General features: G+C 46.6%; 1 protein-coding gene across 2 annotated transcripts in view; it reads left to right on the top strand.

Moving 5' to 3' along the window:
* NARS2 (asparaginyl-tRNA synthetase 2, mitochondrial (putative)) overlaps positions 1 to 24,145 on the top strand; it is a 75,915-nt gene that overhangs the window by 42,724 nt on the left and 9,046 nt on the right. For both annotated transcript variants that reach the window (XM_019525089.1, XM_019525090.1), the window contains 7 exons: positions 3,174 to 3,306; positions 11,938 to 12,036; positions 12,173 to 12,210; positions 15,357 to 15,423; positions 17,213 to 17,350; positions 21,741 to 21,838; positions 23,688 to 23,714. In XM_019525089.1, coding sequence (XP_019380634.1) covers positions 3,174 to 3,306; positions 11,938 to 12,036; positions 12,173 to 12,210; positions 15,357 to 15,423; positions 17,213 to 17,350; positions 21,741 to 21,838; positions 23,688 to 23,714 — 600 coding nt within the window. The remainder of the gene's footprint in view (positions 1 to 3,173; positions 3,307 to 11,937; positions 12,037 to 12,172; positions 12,211 to 15,356; positions 15,424 to 17,212; positions 17,351 to 21,740; positions 21,839 to 23,687; positions 23,715 to 24,145) is intronic.

Below are 24,145 nucleotides of genomic sequence, written 5' to 3'. Positions count from 1 at the left end.
GGCCCCTCATGGACATGCGCCAGGGTAATTCTCTCAAAAAGCGTACCCAGGATTGAGGTAAGACTAACTGGCCTATAGTTCCCCTAGTGACCACCAGATTACAAGGCATGTCCTGCAGAGGCCCCACATTATTTGGCACCTTTTTTTTACCCCCTATGTATTTAAAAAAGGACTTCTTGTTATCTTTGATCCAGGTTGCTAGTCCCAGTCCCATTTCTGCCTTGGCCTTCCTGACTGCCCCCTTACAATTTTGGGCAATGGAGGTATAATCCTCCTTGGTGAGGGCCCCTCCCTTCCATCGGGTGTATGCCTCCTTTTTGGCTTTGAGGCATTCATGGATGCTTTTGGTAAGCCCTAGGGGCTCTTGAGCACTCCTGCCCCCTTTGATCCGCGTGGGGATTGTCACGCTTTGAGCTTGGAGGATCGTCTCCTTAAAGAATGACCACTCTTCTTGGACTCCCAACTCCCCTCCCCTCCGGGACCTCAGTGCCTCCCTGACTAGTCTCCTTACCTCATTGAAATCCTCCCTCCTGAAGTCCAGGGCTGCAGGCCTTTGCCACCCTGCACTGGATGGTAAATTTAAGTAGGCAATGGTCACTACCACCCAGGTGGTCGAGCACGTGCAGTCCCCTCACCAGGTCGTGGCCTGTGGCCAGGACCAGCTCCAACAAGGCATTTCCCATGGTGGGACTGTGCACCTCCTGGGTTAGGTGGAGGTATTGTATCTCAGCAAGGAACCTACATGAGTGGTCGGATCTGGCTGACAGCTCTTCCCAGCAGATGTCTGGGTAGTTTAGGTCACCCATCATGACCATGTCCCTTGACTTAACTGCCCCTGTGAGCAGGGGAATAAAAATGTGTGTGCATGTTTCAGAGAGACAGTGAAAGCACAGTTTATTCAAGATTGTTGTGCGCACCTATAGCTCTGCTGCTGTTTGATTTCCTATGGCACTGTGGCATTTGTCTTGAATCCAGGACCTTAGTGTGTTAGGTGCTGTACAGACATGTCAAAAGAACGAAAAAGCACAGTTTCGGTCACAAAGGCTTAAAAATGCCAGTTTCACACACAGTAACAGAAGGGCATTGACAAATGAATGGGGGCATGCACAGAAATAATGGAACAAGACTGGTCTGGCGGAGGGGTGATAGTTGTGGTACACTGGCTGCCTGAACATGGCCATTTTTTGTAGGCGTCACGGCAAAGAATTTGAGGACAACAGCGAGCGACTCTAGGGACATTTCTAAAGGAACTTCTCCCTGGCTGGCGAGGTAGGATGGACAAAAGACCATAGGTGTGTGGTGAGACTTTTCCAATGGAGGCTAGCACTGGGCCAAATGGAGGTGGGAGTCTACATCTTGATCCTGGATGACAGATGAGTAGGATCAGGAATGGGCCAGGCCAGGCTTTGAAAGTGAAGATAAAGTAGTTTGCATGTTGCAGTGGGAAAAGAGGAGCTGGAGAAGGGCTCCAAAGCAGCGATCTAGGAAACAAACCTTTCATGTTCGTCTTACCCTGATAATTGTAGGCAAATCCAAAATTGCTGTCTCCTTAAACTGTAACTGTTCATTACCTCTAACAGTTTGAAGGACGGAAGGAAGGGACCCCGAGGAATAACATCCATGTTCCTTTATTTTCAGCCCTGTGACCCACCCCACCCCCCCAAATTTTCTTTTGACCAATCTTAATGGTTATAGCTTTATTTTAAGTTTCTGTTTACTAGAAACACCATGAACAGAAACTTTGGATGTGGAAGCTGGACATCCTGTTTCATTTCAGCCCCTGCTGAGCAAAACTTAGTTACATGCACAGGTCCTCTGACAATCAGCTCACTCCATCCTTGGAGGTTTTTAATACGTGGCTAGGTTTCCATCCATGGAGGTTTTGAAGCCTTGGGTGGGATAATATAGATGGGGACAGTCCTATAAGCAGGGAGTTGGATTAGATGACCTCCTGAGGTCCCTTCCAACCCTAATTTTCTATGATTTGGAAGAGTTCATGTTTTCCTATCCAAGGCCCACCACTATAGATAAAGGAAGATTAAAGAGGATGGGGAGAGCTCAGTTAATCTCGGTCCAGGCTGCCTGTAGGAGAGCCTTCCTCTGTCCGCAGTCATGGCTCTGCTCTGCTGCACTCATGTGGGAGACAAGGCGAGCAAGCAGTTGGCCTGTGTTTTTGGATGTTGCTCAGGTACTAGGGCCCCACTGCACGTGGCCGTTCTGAGGTCACTGTGCATGACTTGTTGCTGTGAGTGTGACCGTCCCATCAAAAACACTGTAAGGCACTGCCTTCTGGTAGGATGGATGTCTGCAGAGAAAGATGGGAAGGCTCTTAGATTAAGTGCTAAGGCATGTAGCTTTGAACACCTGTGGAGAGGGAGAATATATTAATCAGGTTCCATGGAAAGCTATTGAAGAAATAGCCTAAATAATTATAGGGTGCTCCTTGGCCACATCTCCGACAATCTCAGTGCATTGTCTGCAATGGGAATTGAATGTGGGACATTTGGATCTAAAAGCAGTTGCCTCTGTTGCCAGGGCTCTTCTCTCAAAGGCTGCTGCAGTCTTATGTGGTCCAGCCTCTAAAGGTAGACAAACAGCTACATCATGTAAAGGAGGGTTACACCTACACAGGGAGGATTTTACCAGCCCCTTACTATTGCAGAAACATCAGTCAGCTGTAGCAGGGAGCCCTTGGTATGCCAGCTTCCAAGGGCTTGAGGCATTTGTATCACTCGAGCAATTAAATTCACTGAAAAGCAGACTCCTGTGATGTGGTAGCATAGTAGGGTGACTTTGACATCTGGTGTATACCCAGCTGTGTGATGTGGTGAGCCGTTTCTACTGAATTTTTGCTTCCATTTGCACAGGAAATGGCTAGGAACAGTGATGAAAGCCACCTGCTGCCCATGTGAGACTGCAGGCAGACTGAATCAATAGCAGAGAGGGGCAAGCAACCTCGCACACCTGTGAGCATTCAACCCTGAAGCAGAACGACAACAGCATAAACAACATTTATTAATGCAGTTGGCAGAAACATGCACCTGTTCTGGGATGGCGGGAGAAAGATGGGATCAGAGGTGGAGCTTGATGAGCATGATCCTGTTTCCACGTCTAAACCGATCTCTTGTTTTACTCTGTTTTGACAACATGTCTTGATCCTTTTTGCCTTCCAGGGCATTCACCCAGGTGTTCACCTTTGGGCCAACGTTTCGAGCTGAGAATTCACAGAGTCGCAGGCACCTGGCAGAGTTTTACATGGTTGAAGCTGAGGTGTCGTTCACAGAAAGCCTTCAGGACATCATGCAGGTAGATGCGAACTCTGAACTCTTGGGGCTGTCTCCTCCACTGTGCCCCCTGCCCTTCCACCCTCTTCACATGCACCCCCAACTACCTTACTACCCAGCACCCTGCAGTTATAAATCAGGAGTTGGTTGGATGGGCTCCCAGTGGGTTTCAGTTAAGCATCTTTGATCAGACGAATGGCCATTGGAGAGGCATGTGAGAGATGAGCTGATCTAATGTGCTGCATAGAGAGGAGAGCGCTTTTTTCCTGGGCTTTGAGAATGGTTGTGGTTGTCAAATGTCTTGTGAAATCCCAGTTTCTCTGGGGCCTCCCCTCCCTGGCTGTCTCCAGCCACCATCCTTAACTATTAAGAGAGCTTCTCTTTGCGATCGCAGCCCTGCGTTCTACAGATCGCATCTTGATTGCAACACCCTTCGTTCTTGTGATTTGTGTCTTTAAAGAAGTAGAGTTCCGTTTTCCTTTTTCTTTAAATCATTGGGCAATCCATTAAAAAATTGACAGCTTCTCTGAAGCCTCAGTTAAGTTTCGCCTTCTCTGTATAATTGACATAAATGCCCTCTCTCCATCACATCTCTGTTTGCAGGGCAATCTGTTAATTATTGTCATCCAGGTGGTCATCACTCATTGAGGAGCACCCCATTGAAAAACCCTGGAGACTGGCAACCCCAGGCTCAAATCCTGACACACAATCAGTATCAACACCACCAGATAGACTCTGTATGTGACTGTATTGCAAGGAACATGGTCCTTTTAACGACTTTCTCTAGAAGCAAATATGTTTGGTTCTTTAAGAGAGCGCTTACTGGTATTAATGGAATATGTTACGAAGGGCTGGTAGCGTCATTGTCTAGTGTTAAGATTGCCCAACGCTTGCCATTATAAGAGGCAGCTTCCCGCTGCTTGTAACTTTTTTGCTGATTCAGCCCAAATGACTCAGTTGTTTCTGAGAACATGGAAAAGGAATGTATGGAGGTTTTGGTCTCGCCTTTCCTTTGAATCCTTCTTTCTCATACTTTGGAGCAGGGACTTGAAATTTGGCAGGGATAGAGCCTTTATGTCAAGAGTGGGTGGTTGCCATTCCTGTTAAAATCCTGGGGGTTGTGGTATGGAGCCTGGGACTGGCTGGAATGGAAGGGCACTGACATCAGATGAGGAACTGGAGGAGGGAGGCTGGGACTATGTGGATTAAGGAACTGGTTGGGGAGGAGATTGGGATTGGGTGAGGAAAGAGAGCAGGACTGTAGATGAGAAATCTGAAGAGATTGGGACTTAGCTATGTGAGGCAAATGGAAGTGGAAAGGGGTAGAATGGATGGAGCATGACGGGCAGAAAATGTGCAGACAGTGACCATAAGGACAAATTGGAGTGGCCAGCAGAGGGCAATGAAAATGGTGATGGGGCTGGGGCACATGATGTATGGGAGAAGCTGAGGAAACTGGTCTTATTTAGTCTGGAGAAGAGAAGACTAGGGGGGATTTAACAGTAGCCTTCAACTCCCTGAAGGAGGGTTGCAAAGAGGATGGAGCTGGACTGTTCTCAGTGGTGGCAGATGACAGGACAAGGAGCAGTGGTCTCAAGTTGCAGCAAGAGAAGTTGAGGTTAGATGTTAAGAAAAGCTCTCTCACTAGGAGAGTGGTGAAGCACTGGAACAGGTTACCCAGAGAGGTGGTGAATCTTCATCCTTGGAGGTTTTTAAGACCCACCTAGCCAAAGCCTTCGCTGGGTGATATGGTTTGAGATGGTCCTGCTTTGAGCGGGGTGGTTGGACTAGATGACCTCCTGAGGTCCCTTCCAACCCTAATATTCTATGATAAGGACATCTTCCTCTCTCCTTCCTGGACTGGAACTCAGTACCCCCAAGTTTCACCATCCATCATCCAGCAGCAGATATCTGTGGTCCCTCTGTCAAAGTGTCCATCCTCTCTGTACCAGCACTGGAGGTGGGCAGAACACAAACTGGGACTACCAGTTATACCACTAGCTTGTGTGGTGCTTCAGCCCTGTGAATGACCTGTCTGATGCCTCTTGATACAATCTCTATTTTATTAAGTTTGCTTCTTAAAAAGTGCAGGATACCACATACAAAGAACTCCTGCATTAAAAGAATATTATTATGGCTGAGTTAAGACTGCCTGTTTAACCATCGTTCAGCACCCTTGTGTATACACATCATGATACCATCTTTAATTATATGAAGATATGGCTATGTTTTATTCAAAGGACCCCTGCCTCATTCAGTGCATAGGATAGAAGGGACTTGCTTAATGAGCGGCTGCTCAATATTTTGCTTTACTTGTTAGCCAGAATGTAGGGCTGGGTTTTATTTACCGCACACGACTCAAATCCTGCTCAGAAGGCGGAATCATTCATTTCCTCCTAGGCTTTTTGTGTGGGTTTTTTGTTGCAGTTTCTGAGTGCTTCACCAGCATAAATTGATTCTCGCAACATCTCAGTGGTATTATAGAACATTATTAAGAGCATAGTTCTCTTTTACAGATGGGAAACTGAGGCACAAATAAACCAAAAGGCCACCTAGTTTGAAGTATCTAGGAGTTTTCCGAGGACTTATCATTACATAGTGCTTCAAATCTTCAAAGTACATATCCTGCTGACTTCGTTGCAGTCATAAGCGCTCAGTACTTCTGCAAATCAGAGCCCCGGACATCAGAAAGTGCAGAACATGCAATTAGTGAAGCCTGGTGAGAAGTTCAGTGTAAGTGATTTGCCCAGCATCTCCCAGGAACTCTTTGGCAAGAATCTTGTTCTTTAGGCAGTGCCATTCTGCCTTAACAGGTGCTCTTCTTTCTCTTCGTCCTGTCCCACTTCAGTCAACATTGCCCTTCCATCCCCTGCAATGAATAAGATGGTATCTACAGACAGGAGACTCCATCTCTGAACAGTCTTGTTGCACCCACAGAGCAGGTCCATAAGTGAGGCAGCAGTCCAGTTCTTCAAACTAGTGTATGATGATATCCTCAAAGACTATCATAGTGCATATCTACACAGAGGCAAATCGTGATTGCTGTGTTATACCTCATTTTGGTATTTCCTAATTTTAAAATGCTTGGCTTTGCAATCTAACTGGTCTTTTAATATAATTTTGTGGGGTGGAATTGAAACCTAGGTTGCTCTCAACACTGTGAAAAACTGCATAGAGGATGTCTCTCACCAGATGTTCCTTGCAGTAGCACGTATTTTCAGTACAGATGTGTTGAGATGTTGAACTTCACTTGGACACCAAATTCAGTTTCCCCGGTGGTGTTTTTGCATGACAGTTCTGAATTACATTGTATATCTGCGACATATTAATGCAGGACTGTGAATGTAATGTTTTGTTATGCTATGCAGCAATGAGCCTAGCTCTTTTCTCTAGGAATCTAATTCTCAAAATTATGGCTTTATGCACTGGAGAGGAAGGTTTGTGAATAGTCATGCATAGGCCTTAGAGAGAGAGAGAAAGTGTGTGTGTGTGTGCGTGCGCGCATACGTACGTACACACACAAAGGGGATTGAAATATCAGATCCGGGAAAATGCCTGACGCACAGAAGCTTGCCCTCTGTTAGGGTAGTGGGGTACTGTCTTTTTGCCACTCACTCCTCAAGAGCTAGGCTGACCATATGGAAATCCAGGACATTTGGTTTTTCTGCTCCCCGGCACACTTTTAGAACGAAAAGGAAGTTTTGTTTTGGGGGCTTTTTTGTGCACAGCACATGGAGCCCATTTGGAGCAGCCCAGCCTGGCAGGGGACCCAGGGGGTCAGCCTGTCAGCACAAGGCTGCTTGGACAGGGCTCCATGTTCAGTGATAGGGCTGGCTGAGGCATGATTATGCTTCAGCACCAGGGCTGCCTGCTAGCCCTGCACTGAAGCACCAAGATGTACACTGCTGCACATGAAAAAGCTCTGCAGCAGGGTAGTACTTGTAGCATTTTACAAGACTACCCTGCTGTGGAGTTCAGTAGTTTTGTGCGCCCTAATAAGGGTGCACGTGTAGGCATCCAGATGTTTCCTGTCCAGTTAATTAAGTCAACTGCACCATAAATGTCTCGTGTAGGCGTGCCCAGCGAAGCTCTGAGCAGAGAATCCCTATTGGAAACCTCCGAGAAGTTCTGCAGAAAACTCGGGAAAGCCAAGCTCAGCCAAGCTGCTGTTCTTTGGGCTGATGTTCAGTCTTTGTCGGTGATGTTTTGTAGTTTCAAAAGAAAGAAGCGGGTGAAAAAAATGATGTATGAGAGAGAAGGGAAAGTCCCCACCCCTCCCCCCAAACCACACAGCTTTTGGACTTAAGATTAAGAAACAAAAATAGGGACCAGGCCCATTTTTTTTCCCTCTCTGCAAGTCATCTTCTAGGAGGACTGCTAAACTCTGGAACGTGTAATATTAGCTATGCTTCTCCGCTCACTTTTGATTAATCCTGTTTTCCAGCCTTCCACTGTGTGGCCTATTTACCCCTGTAACCTCTTTGGGGCCAAGATTGCGATCTTTGACTTTTGCCTTAAAGTACGTAGCAAACTTTTGACATTATATGCCTCTACCATTAAGAGGAGACCACAAAATGAACCACATTTCTTTCAGTATTGCAAAGAATAAAACCTTGGCCTTGAACCTGGAAATATTTCTCAGTTTATTTTTCCTATACCACCCACTTTTTTTCCACGAGGGGAAGCTACTTGTGTTGAATGCTGTGGGATCCTAATTGTTACTGTATCACAAAGCAAAACAAAAATTAGTGCTAATTAAACAAAAGACATAATTTTCTAAAACCAGCCAATACTTTCATTTTCTAGAAAGATGAAGTTTACTGAAAAACCCTTTCATCTCTGCTTGAGTAAAACTAAATAAGCTGCTGGGAACTTTTCTAATTTAATCTGTATAAGTCTTTTCCTAGCTATTTTGAAGCCGGTTCGAAGCCAGCTGTTTGGTTACTCATTGCTGAATTGGTTGTACAGCCATGGTTTTCTACCTTTTTTGACTTGTGGTACCGCTGGGTAGGTTTGAGGTGCCCCTTGGAAAATGCTAGCTTTCCATTTCCACTCTTTTTTTTTTTTTTTAGCCTGGAAAAAGAATAGAGCAGTTTCTTTCTGCTTCAGAGGGCTCAGGAAGGCCACAACCATGAATTTGTTTGAAATCTTTCAGTTTATTTTGTGAATCACGTTTGTAAACCTAACAGTGCTGACATTTTGTGGCACCCTGCATCACATCACCCTTGAAAGGATCGCAAAGCATCCAGTTGAGAGTCACTGTCCTACAGGAAGAAACCCAGGCTTTTAATGTGCTCGATATTTGTGTACTCATTACAATAATGCTTTGTATCCACATGCAGTAGTATCATAGTCTGTGCTACATCATCAACCCAGTGTTTTTACCCGTAATAGACTTTAGCTGAGCTGGCTCCCAGTTAAGGGTTTGTGAGGAAATTGAAGTGGGCATAACATGAGAATATAAAAGCTGCCATTCAGGGTCAGTCCACCTCATTCTATATCCTACCTCTAACAGTATCAAGTAGCGGATGCTTTAGATGAAGAGTACAAGAGACAGGGCATGTGTAATATTCCAGCCTGTCAGACACTCACAGTTACATCCCTAACCATTGTGTTTAACAGCCCCCAGTGGGCCTCTCCATAAATTTGGCTGGGTTCCTTTTGAACCCAGTTATACTGTTGTCCTCCATAATATCCTGTGGTAGGGAGTTGCACAGGTTATTTATGCTCTGCGAAAAAGACAAAAACAGCCTTTGGTTTGTTATAAACCTTAGACAGAGAGGTCTGCTTTCTTAAAGAAAGTGTCCAAGGAAGTTTGGACAGATGTTCTCCAGGGAGATGGGCAATGCAGCAAACTTGTTCGCTGGCATGGCGTTGCATCAGATCAAACATTGTAAAGTTGAAACTAGTTGAACAGGCTGCAGCCTGATCATTTCATTGGACACTGCCTCCTAGTCTTTGTGTTACAAGACATGATAAATAACTGTATTTCATCTGTAGACCTTGCCTGTTCACTTTTCCACATCATTTATGAGTATGTTGAACAACACGGGTCCCAGCATAGATCCCCATGGGACCCTACTGTTGATCTTCTCTCCTAAAAAATGTCCTACTCTGTATTTCCTCTCTGAGCCACATATTGATTTTCTCTAGTTTTTGCTTGTCCTCCCTTAATCCCAAGGTAGCTTCGCTTCCTCAAGAGCCTTTGGTGAGGACCCTTGTGTAAAGCTTTTTTGAAAATCCAAGCACAAGCAGTCCTTGACTTGCAACATTTTGAGTTACAACGTTTTGCACTTAAAACCTTTATACATTGACGCCCTCTTTCAACTTTCTGACATTAGTTTCAACTTTACAACATTTGATCTGATGCAACCCTATGCCAGCAAACAAGTTCGCTGCATCGCCCATCTCCCTGGAGAAAGTCTGTCCAAACTTCCTTGGACACTTTCTTTAAGAAAGCAGACCAGACTCCAGAAAAACCTGCAGCCAAGACTCCTGTGAAGACTCCAGCCAAGAACCCTTCAAAAAGTCCAACCAAGAGCCCTTCAAAAAGTGCAGCAAAGTCACCTCAAAGAAGTCCTTCCAAATCAGTATGATTGCTGTATACAATATAAATACATTAATGTAGCTATATTACTCATCTATAATTGATGGAGTACAAAATTCTGGGGTATTTTTGGTGAAAATAGGGTTCAGGAACTAATCCCCCATTTATAACACTGTTTCTTATGAGAAAATTGGTTCTGAGTTACAACGTTTCGACTGAAGACAGGTTTTCAGGAACCGGTTGTGTCATAAGGACTGCCTGTGTACTATACTGACTGGATCTCCCTTATCCAGAGGACAAGCCACCACATGTAGCCTGTCAGGTTCTGGGTTAGGCAGATTGTAACCACTGATCTGGAAGGAACTGGTAGATTCATGGCTTACCCACACTCTGGTACTGTGTCACAACTCTTGAGTCTTCTGCAGCCTCAATTCATTATCTATACAATAGAAATAATTATGGTTCCTTTCTTCTGCCCTCCATCATTCAGGCTGTAAGCTCTTCAGCAAAGTGACTGTCATTTTGTTTTATTATAGGGCCTTTAAGTGCTGTCTCTACTTTTTGGGATTCCTTATGCATATTACTATAGTGCCTTGGGGCCCTAATCAAGACCCCATAGTGCCAGGTGTAGTACAAACCAGCAACAAAAAGCTGCTCTGTGTCTCAGCTTCAGTTCTGTGTTTAAGACCAGAATAACAGATGCATGCAGACAGAGAAGGGAGTACGATGAGACCATCCTGATATGGATATGCCGTGGGTTCAGCAGACCAGCAAGAAGGTCACCTTGCGAGTCCCCGCAGCGCTTGTACACAAACCCACCCAGGAATGTTAGCCTGAGATCACTTTAAATGTGGAGTGGTCAGACTGCATTCAAACTCTGTGTGAACACACTTATTCTGAATGAAAGTGTCCTCAATTTTGATTTAGCAGGAACTCAAAGTGAAGGCCACTTTTATTCAGAATAAGTGTATCCTATTTCACGGTCAGGGCAGCTAGGATCTGGAACCAACTTCCAAGAGAAGTGGTGCTGGCTCCTACCCTGGGGGGGGGGGGCTTTAAGAGGAGGCTTAACAATTACCTGGCTGGGGTCATATGAGCCCAGTATTCTCTCCTGCCCAGAGCAGGGGGTCGGACTTGATGATCTACTTAGGTCCCTTCCGACCCGACATCTGTGAATCTATGAGTCCTCACATGGATGTAAAACCTCCCCTTTGAAAAGTTCGGATTTACTTGTGTCCCTGGGTAGAAAAGCCCCAGCCCCATCTCATTCCTGGTGTGCTTCCTTTGCCCTTGTTCTTGCAATGCAGAGCCTCGTTGATGATCAGCAGGGATCCTGGTTTTCTCTGATAAAAAAAATCCCCAATTTTCGGATTTAAAAAAGTAACCTGTTTTTCTGTGATTAAAATGAAATGCTACTATATATATCTATATCTAAGATAGATACATATATTAGTGGCATTTCATCATTAAAAAAGTAACCCAAAATGCACATTTTTCTGTGATTAAAATGAGATGCCACTATATACTTATCTATATTAAAATGAAATGCCACTAATAGATAGATAGATAGATATAATTAGTGGCGTTTCATTTTAATCACGGAAAAATGTGGATTTTGGGTTACTTTTTTTAATCTAAAAATTGGGGATTGTTTTTATGAGAGAGAACCAGGATCCCTGGTGATCAGGTTGGCTTAGTTCCCCACAGATTTATCCTCTTCTCCTTTATTCTGTCATCTCTAATGCCAGAAAAGGACTGGTTATTCCAGGGCAAGCAGGAACAGGCCGGTGTTGGCAGTAATCACTTTTGTTCACCGGTGTCCTTTGCTGCTGTTTGAGTTTTTTAGACACGTATCTTTCATTGCAAATATCTGACTTCAGAACATCAGATCATCAGCAAGGATCAAACCCACAGCCTCTCATTAAGAGCAGCCCCTGCTTCTTCACTTAGAGGGGAAGCCTATTAGTGGAGAGCAGGAACAAGCTGGTGTCCTCCTTTGATTGTCCAACAACAAGACCCCTTTGGCCTGCATTTAGCATGTTTTATTTATAGCCTGGGGATGCATAAGTGACCTCAGTTTTCCTGCTGTTCTGTTTTTTCTCTCAGGTTATAGAGGATCTTTTCAAGACCGCCACAAGCACAGTGCTTTCCAGATGTCCTCACGAAGTCGAGTTTTTTTATAAATACATAGCTCCTGCCCAAAAGGTAACAGACATGACAGAAAAAACGGCAGTCCTCTTGTCAGAAAGTCAGCGTCGGCAGTGGACAGGCTTCTTACTGTGCTGCCTTGTGCTAGCCATTAAGAGGAGTTTCTCATTGTGGTTTGCTTGTTTTAATGAAGGGCAGATTGGAACGAATGCTGAAGAACAAATTTCTAACGTAAGTACCATTTTTTTTTGACCAAAGACATATCGCATGCTGCTGCTGCTTTAGCACCCTTTTATATATTTTTCCTTTTTCCCCTTTTCCAACCAGTCAGTGGCTTTAAATACACTAGCTGAGATTCCCCATCTCTGTTTAACCAGAGCCATTTGCCCATGAACAGTTATAGCATCCCTGACCACTGCTTCCTCTGCATCTGCTTCTCTTCCCCTTTGTTTTTTGTCTTTCTAAACTGGAAACACTCTGGTTAAGTCTTAACCTACTGTTGCTTGTCTGAAGTGCCTAACACGCTTTGAGCCAGGTTTAATGCCACCTGTTAGATACCTCAGCTGATCCCGTTCCACCCTGCCAGAGCACTTCATAGGGCTTCACTTAGCACAAGTGAGATTCCAGCTGGCTTGCTGTGGAGGTGCAATAAACTCAGTGCATAGAACAACATATTCTTCCCTGAGCCATTTATTCCAGTACATTTCAGTGCATTATTGAATCCTTGTTAATGTAGATGGGTGTAAAAGACTTGGATGCGAAGTTCTTTAGGAAGCCAGGCCTGCAATTGGTCTGCATCAGTGATACAGAGAGGTTTAATTAGTGGTACCAGGATATTTTGTGTCTCTGTGATTACAGCCTGGTATGTGAAAAATGCATCATTAAGCAGCTTTTCATTTGGTTTTGGTTTCCAGCTATGTTTTTGTGGGTTGCAAAGACTTCTCTAGATCAGATTCTCCACTGCACTGACTGTGCTTGGCTCTTAATTTACTTATTTATTCTGGTGTAACTAGTCCCGGAGCTGGTGTTTTTGAGCAGGAAAATGTTAATGGAAACAAGTTGTCTGATTCTTACAGTGTAAATGCAGCTTTTCAGCTCTTCTCAGCCTGGACTGTCCTTTTAGACCAGGGCTGGGCAAAATACAGCCCAGCCTGCAGCAGGTCTTTGTCCGGCCTGTGGCGGGTCCCTTGGTGCCACCTGGCCCAGGCACAGTCCAGCCGTGACCCGTCCTGCCACCCCCTGGGCACACAGCAGGGCTGGGGGGGCTTCACAGATGCACTGCCTTTCTAGGCAGCCCAGGTGGAAGTGGGTCCTTCCAGCTGCCACTGCTGCTGGCTCCAGCCCCTCAGTACTGGTAGGGAACCATGCTGCACAGTCCCAACCCTGTGTGTCCCACACCTGCTCTGGGCTCGCCCACCCAGGCTCAGCAGCAGCAGTGTGGGACATGCTGTTGCTCAACATGGGAGAAAAGCGGCCCCTTCCCCTCACCACTGCCAGCCATTCCTGCTGCAGCTGCCCAGAGCTTGCGCTGGGCTGCCCAGCATCTGCGCTGCTGTCATTGCCGCCTCTGGGCTGCCCAGCGGGCAAAGCATGGAGCAGATCCAGGGCAGCCCAGCGTAGGCTCTGGGCAGCTGCAGCAGGAATGGCTGGCAGCAGCAAGAGAGTAGGGCCTCTTTTACCCCATGCTAAGCAACAGCTTCTGTTCTGCACCACCGCTGCTAAGCCTGGGTGGGTGAGCCCAGAGCAGGCATGGGGCCTGCAGAGTTAAGGCTGTGCAACGTGGGTCCCTACTGGGGGCTGGGGCCAGCAGCGACGGCAGTGGCCGGAATCTGTCCAGCTGCAGAGCCGCCCCAGCCCCACTGCAGGCCCTGGGTGCAGCAGGATGCACCACGGGCAGATGGTGTGAAGCAGGGGCAGGCCAGGGTGGGGCTGTGCTTGGAGTCTGGCTAATCCCCTCCAGCACGGGCACGGGGAGTGCTGGGGCTGCACACTGCTGGCAGTGGCAGGGAGGTGTGCAGGCCCTGGGTTGTTGCTGGGTGGGGACGGATGCTGACTGGCTCAGGGGGGCGGACACAGGGGAGTTCCCATGCATACCCCACCTCTCCCCTCCCCACACGCACCCCCAGATGCACACACCCGTGCACCTCTGGGGGGGAACCCTGCTCACTACTACATGCACACACTCCACCACACACACCAACCCCGCCACCCAGAGAGTGGGCTGCCTCTGCAGGCTGGGGCAGTGCCGAGCTCTTCTTGGCAGGGGGCTGGGCCGGGCTGCACTTAGGGTGGGTGGTGGCGCTGGGAGAGGGCCTATGGGGGACGAGTGCTGCAGCCATCCCAAAATTCACTGTAGCCCCCCTCCCAGCACTGGCACTGCCCGACCCAAGCACAGCCCAGCCCCCTGCCAGGAAGAGCCCATTGCCACCCGCAGCAGCAGCCTGCCTTCACCCCAGACGCAGATCCAGGGGCACAGACCTCTCCATGCCCTGCCAGGATGCGTACAGCGACAGTAGCCTCCATCCCCTGCTTGTGACCCTGAATGAGCTGCTCGTGGCTCTTCTCACACCCTGCCCTGCTGTGCAGCACCTGCCCCAGCCCCGCTCCCCTCACTGCTGGGGCCTCTATCTGCCAGTGCCCCTTCCCTCACAACAGACTTACCAGCCAGACCTGGCTGCTCTCCATGCTGCCAGGCTGTGCTGCGGTTGCTCCCATGCACAGGACATTTAACGGTGACATTATTGGCCACATCAACCAAAAAAAGGCTATTGCCAAAGGCGTGTTTTTCCTTACATCAGTGCCAGTCTGATATGGGACTGATGTATCGGTACACCCCTAAAAAATTCTTCTTTGCAAGCTTTCGGGTACAAACATCCTTCATCAGGCTGAAGAAGTGTCTGTAGTTGGTAGCCTGACGAAGCATGTTTGTACCCGAAAGCTTGCAAATAATGTTTCCAACTATTTTAGTTGGTTTAATAAAAGATATCAAATTTACCCAAAGAACCTTGCCTGTCTGTGTCCTTAGACAAACACAGCTACATCCTATACCCCAGAGTCCTCAATCCTGGTATTTAAAACATTAAGGCATTGTGTAAGTTATGGCACTAAGTAGTATCAGGCTGGAGCTTTAGTAATTTGGCTGAGTCAGGGGAAAGCTGCCATCTGTTGAACTGCTAGCATCACTTCCTATAACACTCAGGGGTTTCCTTGCCATCCAAGGTGTTCACCATGCTTGAGTTTGTTTTACTTGAGAAATCCAGGATCATAAAGTAGTGGGTCTGTGGACAGTTTCCCTTCAGTTTTCCACTACAGCCCTTAGCAAGGGACTGTCATGTTGTTTTCACTTGCTTCCTTAGAGACCTGTTTTCCTCTTACAGACTTTCCTACACTGAAGCAGTGGAAATTTTAAAGCGAGCACCTCAGACTTTCACTTTCAAACCAGAGGTAGGTGGTCGTGTCCCCTGGGAGAGAGCCCCTCCTGCATCCCAGCACCTGGGAGCTGTGCATGCAGACAAACCTCCCTTCCCTCTTTCTGATACTGTAGCAGAGTGTCTTCCACGCAAGGTGGGACAGTCCTTGTGTGGTGTTGCCAACCAGGTGCTATTGCCATGGTAGCTTGAAAGGTGAAGTGTAGAGTAATTTATGGGGAATGTTTTATTAGGATGAAGGGTGGACAGCTGGGGTTAGTGGCTTAGGGGAGAAGGTTGCATCTGACTTGGAGAAAGAAATGTCCCTTCCTATGACTGGGCATGCCTGGGTGATGTGGTTATCCAATCCAGGGGTCAGCAACCTATGGCCCATGGAGCCACGGAGCATCATGGCCAGGGGTTTTTGTCTGTGCCCTGCCACAGCTGGGTGGCAGGGAGAAGCAGCAGTGGCCAGGTCCTAGTGCTAACCTGTCTCAGATCTGAGCTGGGCCTTTCCTTCTGCCATTGGAAAATGTTGCCAACCCATGATCTAATTGGGAAATGAGATTATTTAGGTGGTGCTCAGGGTTTAACTAAGAATAACATGGTGACACTGAATCTAAATAAAATCTTACCTAGGTGTAGATAACAGGAGGCTTTGTTCTTCCAAAAGATTATTGTAGTCCTAGAGAGAGAAGTTTACACGCTTCAGGGCAGGTTTATCAAGCTCGTCCAGCCCAGATAAGGGGTGTGGGACCAGTCTACAAGCCAGATTGCACCCACAGACCAACCCTACACACTGGAGCTGGCGCACAGGGCCAGTCCAGTATGGACGCTACATACCACGTGTGCCCTAGACCAGCCGCACAGCAAGTGTGTTGGCTTCAGTCCTGTGTGCTGCATTTAGTGCATGCCAGCCCTGGCCCTGTGTGTTGCGTGTAGCCAGCAGGGTTGGTTTAAGGTGCATGCTGCACATAGTGGGACCTGGGCTGTGGGCCCAATCCAGACCAGCCCTGAATGAAGCACACGGAGCCGATCTCATGCATATTGGGCTTGAGACCGACAGGCAGCACCACAGGGTAAATGACAGAGCTCTGTTGGACAGTCCAACCTGTGGCCCAGATCTCTGACCACCACCTTTTTAGAGTTCCTAAAGCTGCGGTGTTCATCTTCCTGAGCCTTCTGCTTCATTCCTGCTTTGTTAGATGGTGTCCCTGCCTGAGTCCCCGTTTCCAGTCTCATACATAGTCATTAGCCTTAATGGCCTTCAGTCTGCTGCTTTGAAGGTAAATCTAGTTGGACCTGCCTTCCAGACAGACTTGCCAAGATCAGCAGGATAATTTATCTCTGCATCAGTAGACTCAGAACTGTAAATCCTATATCCAGACATAACTACTTATCACACCAATAATCCCACCCCCAGCACTTCCCATTTTCCTACTGTGCAGGATGCAGACACTAGGCATGGTCTTTTGCAGGCAAGACTGTGTTTTGCTAAGCCGGAAGCTGCCAGAGGTAGTGTACATATGGGAGAGCTGCGGCACATCCAGAAAGGCAAGCAACTAGATAAAGTCACTTTCTCTACCCCTTAAGGGAAAGCTAAAATTGGCTTGGTTTGCTGTTTCCTTAGGCAACATGAAAGTTTATTCTAGTTGCTTCACTATTCTCTGGGTGTGTCATGCAGGAGGTCAGAGTAGGTGATCCTAATGGTTCCTTTGGGCTTTGAAGTCTGTGAAACTGGTTTTCTTTACCAGTACATTCCCTGTTCTGGGCCACGTACTGCAGCTGGGTAGGATCCAACCTCTCTTTCTTATGTGTCTTTACAGTGGGGCCAAGATCTCCAAACCGAGCATGAGAAGTACCTGGTGACGCACTGTGGTGAAGTTCCTGTGTTTGTGATTGACTATCCATATGATCTCAAACCTTTCTACATGCGAGATAATGATGATGGACCTCAGCACACAGTAAGTTCATGCACATCGCCATCTAATACAGTCATTTGTCCTCCCTTTGCCAATCTCGGAGTGCACAACCTTTTTGCTGAAAAGGACCTGGGAGTTGCAGTGAACAATAAGATGAATCTGAGCCAACAGTGTGCCCTTGTTGCAGAGGAGACTAATGGCATACTGGGCTGCATTGCCAGCAAATTGTGGGATGTGACTCTTCCCCTCTGTTTGGCACTGGTGAGGCCACATTTGGAGTCCTTGTGTCCAGTTTTGGGCCCCCCACTACAGAAGGGATGTGAAGAAATTGGAGAGAGTCCAGCGAAGGGCAACTAAAATGGTTAGGGGGCTGGGGCACGTTACATGTGAGGAGTTGCTGAGGGAACTGGGTTTATTTAATCTGGAGAAGAGAAGACAGAAGGGATTTAATAGCAGCCTTCAGCTACCTGCAGGGGGGTTCCAAGGAGGATGGAGTTGTTCTCAGTGGGGGCAGAACAAGGAGCAAGGGAAATTTAGGTTAGATACTAGGAAAAGCTTTCTCATTTGGAGGGTAGTAAAGCGCTGGAGCAGCTACCCAGAGAAATTGTAGAATCTCCATCCTTGGAGATTTTTAAGGTCTGGTTAGACAAAGCCTTGAGTGGGATGATGTAGTTGGGGATGGTCCTGCTTTGAGTAGCAGGGTTGGACTAGAATCACTAGATGACCTCCTGAGGTCCCTTCCAACCCTTTCTATGATTCATTAGAGCTACCAGTTAGGGAGCAGGTAGTGACATGTCTGTCAGCTGTTCTAGGGGACATCCAGTCCAGGCTATTATCTTCCTTCCAAGGTGCCCAAAACAGAACATATTAGGATTAAACAGAAGAAGAATGGATGCAGCGTATTTTTGGAAAGCAGCCATTTATTTTATTTTCCCTTTTATGGTCTTTTAAGATGGGTTTGTGACAGACCTTGTTTCTAAGGAAAAGTCAAATGTTAAATTGTATTTTTTAAATAATATTTTTAACATTAAATGTGCATAATATTTAAATGTAATATGCATTTAACATTATTACCTATAGTATGCATTTTAAATGTAAACAACTTGTATTTATTCTGTTTTCTAAAATGTTTCGTGAATGACAGCAAAGGCCCATAGAGTCCCATGGCCTGAGAAGATCCATTCTCTTCCCTTCCAGAAACAGAAGACCAATTTGTGTCTCCATCTCCTCTCAGCAAATGGAAACAGAAAAGGCTCCTCCTTTTGAAACACTTTTTTCTGTATGGGATTCCCAGGCTCTGTGACTCCTGGGACTCAGGCCCAGGTTCTCAAAAGTATTTCGGTGGCCAACTCATATTTCTTAGATCATTGATTTCATAGATTTCATAGACATTTGGGCTGGAAGGGACCCCAGAGGATCATCAAGTCCAGCCCCCTGCCCCAGGGGCAAGAAGTCAGCAGGGATCATAGGATCCCAGCAAGATAAGCAAGCATCCAAATGTGTCTTGAAGGTGTTCAGAGTGGGTGCTTGAACCGCCTCCGGCAGCAGTCTGTTCCAAACCTTGGCGGCTCAGACAGTGAAGTTCTTCCTTTTGTCCAGCCTGAATCAGTCGCGGCGGAGTTTGTGACCGTTCAATCTTGTCATCCCTTGGGGCGCTCTGGTGAACAGACGTTCCCCCAGATCCCGATGAACACCCCTGATAAATTTATAGGTGGCCACCTGCACTTTTCTAGGCTGAAGCGTCCCATGGCTCTCAACCTCTCATCATAAGGTCTGTTTTCCTGACCTCTGATCATGCGCGTGGCTCTCCTCTGCACCCTCTCAAGCTTCTCCACATCCTTTTTGAATTGTGGAGCCCAAAACTAGATGCAGTACTCCAGGTGTGGCCTCACCAAGGCCAAGTACAACAGGAGAATGATGTCCCGGGATTTCCTTGAGAAGCATCTATGGATGCAAGCCAGCGTTTTGCTTGCTTTACTAGCCACAGCATCACATTGAAGGCTCGTGTTCATCTTGCAGTCAACCATGACCCCCAAGTCCCTTTCATCTGTTGTGCTAACCAGTGTAGCACTACCGAGCCTATAAGCATGCTGCAGGTTTTTCCTCCCAAGGTGGAGAACCTTGCATTTTTTGGTGTTGAACACCATCAGGCTCTCGTCCACCCATTTCTTGAGCCTGTCAAGATCTGCCTGGATCACCCTCCTGTCCTCGGGTGTGGATGCTTTACCCCAGAGTTTGATATCGTCAGCAAACTTGGCCAGCCCATTTCTGACACCAGTGTCTACATCATTAATGAAGATGTTAAAAAGTATAGGCCCTAGGACAGAGCCCTGAGGGACCCCACTGGTGACCGCACACCACAATTGACTTCTGTCAACCACCACCCTCTGGGTCCTACCACGGAGCCAATTCCCCAGCCAGCAGATCATGATGAGGTCAAGGCCGCAGTTAGCCAGTTTTGCCAAGAGGTGATCATGGGGTACTAGACTGAAGGCTTTTTTGAAGTCAAGATATACAACATCAATCTCTTCCCCCTTGTCCAGGTGATAGGTCACCTGGTCATAAAAGGAAATGAGATTGGTCAAGCAAGACCTACCTGCAACAAACCCATGCTGGCTATCCCTGATATTAGTGGGGGTTGGACACCTTAAATTAACTTTGAGGACCTGACTGCCTGGAAAGCTCAGGACCTAGGGACTCCTTGGACAAAGCATAACCCTGAGCAAGGAGGGAAGAAACCACACCACCTGTGTTGATTTCCATAGGAGTTAGGTGCCTAAAGACCATGGAGGATGTTGGTCTATAGGAATTCCTCAGGTGTTATGAAGTTATGCAGCTGTCTACCTGCCTGTGTTTGCCTGACTCACCAGAGATTGCTCTTGGGTCTTTTTTTTTGCTTAGGATTTGCCAGCTCAGACACCTGCACCAAAATAACTCGGGCCATTTCAGTCCCCACCGTTTGTTGTTTTGGTGCAGAGGCTCCTAATTCAGGACAAAGGTGTCCTCTTTCGGTTCTGCTTTGACCTGGTATTTCTTACCCAAGCTGGCAGATGGCTTCCAGATCAAGTGACCCCACCCCTCCTCCAGATGCATTCAAGTTTGAAGTAACTAAGTGAAGCAGTCACCACTCCCGTAAACAGTCATGGCTGGAGAGACTCTTCTGGAGCACGCATGTGTTTACACATGTAGTATCCTAGACTCAACAGAGGAAGCTTGAGTAGCTGTCTTAGTGCCTGGATTGGAGAGTCCAGACCACCTCGAAGGAGAGAGGAAGGGGACTTCATTGCCTGTATTTTCTTAGGGTGTAAGCATGTGTCACATTTATATCAGTATAACTGTGCTTGCCAATGAATGTTAAGTGCTGAAATCCAGGGTGAAAGCAATCCAGACTCGTAGTAGAGATGATATCTTTTATTAGACCAACAAGATTTTTGCAAAAAAAAGAAATCTTTAAATGCAAGCTTTTGAGCACAAACACCCTTCATCAGGCATTGGAGAAAAGATTGTAAAAGTTCTCCTGGGTAGAAATGAAAGTTCATATTTCATAGGATTTCACAGAGGAGACAATAGATGGAAAACTCCTCTGGGCAGTCAGTTCATAGCTGGTGTGGAGTCTCTCACTTCTGGCGAGGCTCTGTGATGATGCAAATTACCTTGAAACAAAGGCAGGAGCAGTGTCTCATGTTTCAGGTGGTCGCAGTTGCTTCCTGCTTGGGAAAATACGAAGATTGCATTTTAAAAAATCAGCTAAAATTCAACACATGCCCATCTTTGGAGGTAGCCACCTGTAATACAACCCTGTAGCTTGTTTTGAGCAGCAGGTTATACTTTTGGGATGAAATCAGCTAGAGCTGTGGACATACAACTGGTATTCTGGGGTAATTTAGACTAGTGGGTTGTGATTCCTAATCTTCCGGGGGATAATTTTACCTGGAGTGGAGCGACTTACACTGGCGTGGGGCTTCATTTTGCATGTCTGCTCCACACTGACACCAGTGCAAAGGCAATGTATGTCCATACCCTCACGGTGGTTCTTTGTATCCCTATAATAGCTGTGTACAGAGGTTTCCTTCTGCTCAAACCTTTGGCTATCAGAGACAGTTCTTATAGAGCGGGCAGCAGAGGCTGATGGTTTTCAGTCCAGAGGTCTTTGTCCAACCCATGCTTCCAACAGTCCATATGGAAGTGTCACTCTGAGATTCAGTTTCTGGTATTTATCATCTAAACTCTTGTCATCAGTTATATTGGTGCCAGTCCAACTATTTGTGCAGTATCCAAGTGCCAGCAGGCTATATTATCATTGTCTTGGCTCCATCATTAAAGCATTAATTAGTTTAATAAATATAAATTAATTTCTCCTCCCAGAACACCTTTCTTGGACTCCATAGCTACCCCAGCCTGACCAACCACTTATGGTTTTCTTCTTCCCAAGGTTGCAGCTGTTGATCTTCTGGTACCAGGAGTAGGGGAGCTATGTGGAGGCAGCCTGAGGGAAGAGCGACTGCATTTCCTACAGTCACGCTTACAGAGGTATGGAGACTGACAGAAGTAGCAGAACAGCCTATGAGGGAGGGTGTTGGCAACCATTAGTGTGGTGGGGGAGAAGGGCAGATGCCCAAACAATAGATGCTGCTTTATAAGGCTGTGTTTATTGGCTTTCAAATCTTTATTTATCCATTAAGCAAACAGTTGCTGTATCCCAAATGGTGACTTGCTTTGGATGTAAATATGCTTCAGGGCTCTAGAAAAGCCATCTGTGCTTGGGTCTCCTCGGTTGGATTTCTCTTTGAGACCCTCTCCACTAACCAGCTGGATTTCACCGCTGGTAGTAGCAAAGGTGGAAGTCATAGTGCAGCCAGGACCTGGGTGTTTTTTCACGATGTTATCGAGCCCTGAGAAGCTGCACCACAATGAGTTACAGCTGTGGACTTTGCTAATCCAGATGTTAGCTCAGTGCTGCCATTTGCCAAAGGATGGTACTATACTAAGGGATGGCAGGTTCACTGAGAGTGAAATCCCCACTGGCTTGTCCCGTGTCTGGGCTGTTTGAGAGCACCCTTGTTCTGTTGGCTTCTAGCAATCTGCATGAGTCTAAGGTGTTTTCAATTAAGCCTAAAGTGATACAATGGCAGAGTATCAATGCTGGCCATCAACCTGCAGTTCATCAACTCTGCAGGGGTAGAAATCCTCTTTACATAGTTTAGGCCAGATCTTGTCTCCATTTTCAGATGAGCCTTCCATAATTTATCCTGTCCCTTTCTGCTGGGCACATGTGGGCGGTGTTGTTGGAGGATGGATGAGATCCCATCTTAACAAGAATGACATGTTGCAAGTGCATTCGCCATTTAAGTGGGTCACGTTTTCAGCAAACAACACATCTACTTAAAGAAGCACAATGAAGTCCACCCACTTCACCATAGTAAACCAAGACCAGCAATGAAAATCTTGAAGGGTATGGGCAGGGGGAGAATGGAGATTTCCATTCAGGCTGAGACAAAGATCAGGACTATATACTTTACAAAGCAGAAGAGTCCATGATGCAGTGAACATGTTTAAAATAATAAATGGAATATCTCCAGTGAGCTTGAAGTACATCTTCTTACTCAGTGGCTTTTTTCCTTGTGAGCATTCATGGTCAGACTGTCTGAACAAAGAGTATTTTTTCCCTGCTTTAAACTGTGCTTTCTGCAGAGCTGGTGTAACTGGGAGGGAGTTAATTCCAGTTTTGCTGGTCACTGGTGCATCCTTCATAGACCTGTTTACAGCGTTCTGGTCAACTGAGCCTGGGCAAACCCTTGAATGCACTGGGATTATGGAGGCGTCATGGAGGTGTAATCTGGCCTGCAAAGCTCTTTTCTGAACCCAGCTTCCCTCTCAGATCCTGGGGGGAGTTTGCACAGCTGGCAGTTGGAAGAAACCCTGTTTTCCCTTGAAAACTGAGTGCCGCAATTAATAAATAACAATTGGCACAAAGCCACACCTAGAAACTAATGAAACCACAAGGGCCATTTTACCAGCAGCTGCATGGACTCACTAGCCTATGGTTCCTTCCACGGAAAATGTGAAGAAAACCCACAAATATTTTGTTAATTCTCTGTTGCCCTCAGATGCACATGGGGGCTCTTTCTGTATAAGCCCAAGTGTTTCTGTGATTGGGACATGCTGCAGTAAAACATTGAAGCATGTGTTCAGTACTGCCCACAAAGCATTAATTTGCATTTCAGAAACTCTTGCTCTTGTTCATGCTTGTTTCCTTTCTTCCCCTTTTTGTATTAAATGCTGCCTCTTCTAGCATGTGTATTCCTGTGCACTAAACAGCTGTTAGATCACACTGCAGGCATGGACCCTTTTACTTACAATGATGTTTTTTCTTCCACAGGTTGGGACTCTCAGACACCTACCAATGGTAAGCCCATAGCTTTGTCATCAGGCAGGATCTATTGTCGTATTACTGCTAAGGTGGACAGTGTTTCGTTAGGGTCCCTCACTGAACAGCAAATACCCTCAATGAAATTTAGCCAAGTCTTACTCAGTTTATCCTCCTGCAGGTGCATCTTTCCTAACTGTCATTATTACTGTATTTACCTGAATCCAAGATGACTCTGAATTTAAGACGGCCCTCCAATAATTAGATTCTGTACATGGAAAATTGTATACATTTTAAATTTGTCATTGTCATCATCCCTGCCCTGCCCTTCCTGCTGCAGTGGGAAGGCAGTGGCAGGTGGTGAAAAAAATAGGCAGTGGGAGAGGTTAGTAGCTCCTGGAGCTGGGGCCAGAGCTGCCATGCTCTGTGCCCCAGGATGGAGCAGGCCCAGAGCTTGCTGAAGCACTATG

The sequence above is a fragment of the Gavialis gangeticus genome, unplaced genomic scaffold (genome assembly GCF_001723915.1).
Source record: "Gavialis gangeticus isolate Ggan-Ray unplaced genomic scaffold, GavGan_comp1, whole genome shotgun sequence".
NCBI classification, from domain to species: Eukaryota; Metazoa; Chordata; order Crocodylia; family Gavialidae; genus Gavialis; species Gavialis gangeticus.
The sequence above is the reverse complement of the archived record's forward strand: the minus strand, read 5'-3'. Positions and strand labels throughout refer to the sequence as shown.